The sequence below is a fragment of the Octopus bimaculoides genome, chromosome 3 (assembly GCF_001194135.2).
Source record: "Octopus bimaculoides isolate UCB-OBI-ISO-001 chromosome 3, ASM119413v2, whole genome shotgun sequence".
In the NCBI taxonomy this organism is placed as follows: Eukaryota; Metazoa; Mollusca; class Cephalopoda; order Octopoda; family Octopodidae; genus Octopus; species Octopus bimaculoides.
In genome coordinates this window covers 88,354,090-88,358,120 of record NC_068983.1, presented here as the reverse complement: position 1 = coordinate 88,358,120, position 4,031 = coordinate 88,354,090, and the positions used below count along the sequence as shown (strand labels likewise).

The window sequence follows — 4,031 nt, the reverse complement described above, 5'->3', positions numbered from 1 at the left end:
TCTAGCTGTTATATGGACTGTTAGATATGTAATTCGTCTGACGTTCCGTGTGTCATGTGGTTCGTCTGAGTTCATTGTTTCATTGTTGTTGTCTTGTGGGACTGTCGTAGTAAAATGTCATTGATATATATATGGCGGACATGACTTTTGTTTATTCATAACGAACATTGGGTGAGTGCGTTCTTTGTATGTAATTGAACAATAAATGTAATAATTAAATTGTATAACTCGTTGTGTTATCTCTACGAGTCACCCGAGGGAAACATAACACTAGCCACATTGAAACTAGGTTCCTCCTATGCTCTCGTGCCTCTGACATCACAGTTTTGTTGATTAACAATTGCTTGACACATCCCCAGACTCCCATGTTTCCAGCTGCTTATTCTGCTGTGATGATGTTATTGGGCCGATGCCAGTGCTGTCTGACTGGCACCCATGCCAATGGCATGTAAAAAGCACCATTTGAGCGTTGGGCCTCATGGAGGCAGTGATAGGTGACTGAGACCTTTGGCGATATACCATGCTTGTGTTGACCTGCCAAGTCAAGTGAGACCATAGTCATCACCAATGCCAGTGTCAGGTCAATGGCACCCATGCCAGTGGCACGTAAAATGCACCCACTACACTCTCAGAGTGGTTGGTGTTAGGAAGGGCATCCAGCTGTAGAAACCTTGCCAAATCAGATTGGAACCTGGTGCAGCCCCCTGGCTTACCAGCTTTCAGTCAAACCATCCAAGACATGCCAGCATGAAAAGCAGATGTTAAATGAAGATGATGACGATGAAGATGATGGTGATGATGATGATGAATGGTCTTAGAGGAAGAGGTTTAAGCATGCTGTATAATATCTTATACATTACACTCTGGTAATTGGCTGATAGTTTTTTTGCTATGTGGGTGGTTCTGTATTTGGGGATCGGTATTGTCTCAGCCAGAGCTAACCAGTCTGGTATGCTATTATTCTCATTGAGAGCTTGCTAGTACAGATTGATAAGACATGGTTGGTAGAAGGTTAGCTTCTTGTACCAATATCCAACAATCAAGTCTCTTCCAGATGCTTTTCTATCCTGAAGTTTCTGGATCACAGTTACAAGGATATCACCATCAATGTTGTATGTCTTTGGTGTAATGCAGGGACAATAACTTCTTTGGATTTCTTCCAGCCACAGAACATCTTGGTTAAACTCCTTCTCTTCACTCCAGATTTTCCTCCCAGAGGGAGTCTGTCTTCTCATGAAGGACTTCTGTGATGTTCACTGCTTCTCCTTTCATGTCTCTGTATACTGCTGCCTGCTTCCAGTTAAATTAGTAATCATAATGTTGTGGCTAGGATGCTACATAATGAAATCCATTGGAAGGATAACCCCGAGGACAAAGAAATAAGAACCCACAATATAGTAGAAGTCATAGCCACTCATAATAAAAAGGAGTACTAGTGGAATTTCCCAGTGAAAACCTCAATAAAATGTAAGCACAACAGACCTGATATAATGATTTGGAATAGAGAAGTGAAAATGTGTAGTTGTTGAAATTAGCTGCCCAGTAGACATTAACATAAAGTTGAAGATCAGTGAAAAATAGAATACTTATGCTGAGCTATTGAAAAATCTGCAGTTACTCTATCTAGATTACAAGTTCAGGTTTCTAGCTGTAATTATTGGGGCCCTGGGATATTTAGCACACTGCCTAAATACCAATCTTGAGAAATTAGGCTTCTCAAAACCAGAAAGGAGAAAGCTGATTTGAAGACTACATATCCAATCCAACACTGGAACTGTAAAAATCTGTAAAACTTTCCAGAAGTTTATTGTCTAAATATATATGAGCATGTCTAGATATGCAAGTATATGCACGAGAATAGAAAGCAGATGCTAAATGATGATAATGACTAAGAATAAAATATGAAGATTAAAGAAAAAATAAAATAAAGTGAAATCAATATAAGAATAAAATTAATAAAAACTAGCATATAATAATACTTCTGGCCAAATATTTTATTCTTCTTCTTCTTCTTCTTCTTCTTCTTCTTCTTCTTCTTCTTCTTCTTCTTCTTCTTCTTCTTCTTCTTCTTCTTCTTCTTCTTCTTCTTCTTCTTCTTCTTCTTCTTCTTCTTCTTCTTCTTCTTCTTCTTCTTCTTCTTCTTCTTCTTCTTCTTCTTCTTCTTCTTCTTATTATTATTATTATTATTATTAAAGTACATGAGCTGGAAGAATCATTGGCGTACTGGACAAAATGCTTAGTGACATTAGAATCGTCTGTCTTTAGATTCTGTGTTCAAATGCCACTGAGGTCAACTTTGCCTTTCATTCTTTCAGAATCAATGAAATAAGTACCAGTTGAGTACTGTTGTTGATGTAATGAACAAGCCCCTCCTCATAAAATTTCTGGCCTGCTTATAGCAGAAAAAAATCATTAATGTTAAGGTGCCAGAAGATGGTGAACTTGCAGAATTGTTAGCACACTGGGTGAAATGCTTAGCAGCATTTTGTCCATCTTCATTTTCTGAGTACAAATTCTTCAGAGGCTTTGCCTTCTATCCTTTCAGGGTCAATTAAATAAGTACCAGTTGAGCACTGAGGTTGATGTAATTGACTTACCTCCCCTCCCCTGAAATTGCTGGCTTTGTGCCAAAATTTGAAATCAGTATTAAAGTAGCAAGCTGGCAGAATCATTAGCATACCAGATAAAATGCTTGACAGCATTTCTTCTGGTTTTATGTTCTAGGTTCACAATTCAAGGTTGCATTTGTCTTTCATCTTTTGGAGTTGATGAAAAAAGTACCAGATGAACACTGGAGTTGATGTAATTGACTAAACCCTCCCTCTAAAATTGTTAGGATTAAGGCAGCAAGCTGGCAGAATCATTAGTATGCTAGGCAGAATGTTCTGAGTTCAAATTCTGCTGGGGTGGACTTTACCTCTCATCCTTTCAGGGTTGATAAATTAAGTACCAGTGAAACACTGGGATCGATGTAATCAACTAGTCCCCTCCTCCCAAATTTCTGGTCTTGTGCCTTGAATAGAAAGGATTATTATTATTATTATTATTATTATTATTATTATTATTATTATTATTATTAATAATAATATTTGCAGGAACCCCAAGATGACAATGATTATGAGTGCATAAAGATTTCTGATGAATTACGTGACAAAGGTGTCAATGTGTCATGGACAGTGCTAAGAAGGTAAACTTAGCACAAATTTCTTTCACTTATACATGTACATATTCTATCTTTGTGTAGTTTTTTTATTCTTTCTGTTACTTTGGTAAGTACCCTACTGTCTTTGTGGGATCTCTCAGTCAATCTGCCTACATATATATGTATATATACAATCATACATACAGACAGACGTTTTTATATGCATATATACCTGACTTGCCAACTTGATTTATTTTTATATCTAAATTTGCTGTGGAATACACCCAAAGTTTTAGCTACAACTGCATTAACTAATTAATAATATAAGTTAATTAAATTTACAAGCTACATGAGGTAGTCATAAATGTCTACTATGTTTATAAAGCATATGCAACTTCATCATGATTGTTGTTTGCAGAACTAAGTAAAATGTTCTGTTGCTTGGATACAGATGATGGTTTGTAACAGGAAGAGCATTTGGCCATAGAAAGATTCATCTGACATATGCAAGCATACAAAAGTGGATGTTAAAACAATTATGATGATATGTACATTCATATGCATAAATACACACACACACACACAATCGTTGATTTCTCAGCCCAAGAATTACAGCGTGATGTGCTGCTTGACTGGTCCCCCCTCTCTCTCTCTCTCTTTATATATATATATGATGATGATGATGATCTTTTCTCCTGCCATGCCTCTGTCTACCCCTCCATCCTCTCTCCCTCTCTCGTAGTTTTTCCTTAAGGTCTTCAGGTTCTGGCTATATATAAATGAGAAACCCATTCTAAATTATCTCGCTGACATACTACGACGAAATCTCCAAGATGCAGATAAGATAGAGATTTTTTATTTATTTACGGCCTCAAACATCTCATACCTT

General features: G+C 37.0%; 1 protein-coding gene across 10 annotated transcripts in view; it reads left to right on the top strand.

The window, feature by feature from the left end:
* The window catches only part of LOC106879385 (uncharacterized), a 175,326-nt gene that overhangs the window by 155,957 nt on the left and 15,338 nt on the right, over positions 1–4,031 (top strand). For all 10 annotated transcript variants that reach the window (XM_052966277.1, XM_052966275.1, XM_052966276.1 and 7 more), the window contains one exon: positions 3,096–3,187. In XM_052966277.1, coding sequence (XP_052822237.1) covers positions 3,096–3,187 — 92 coding nt within the window. The remainder of the gene's footprint in view (positions 1–3,095; positions 3,188–4,031) is intronic.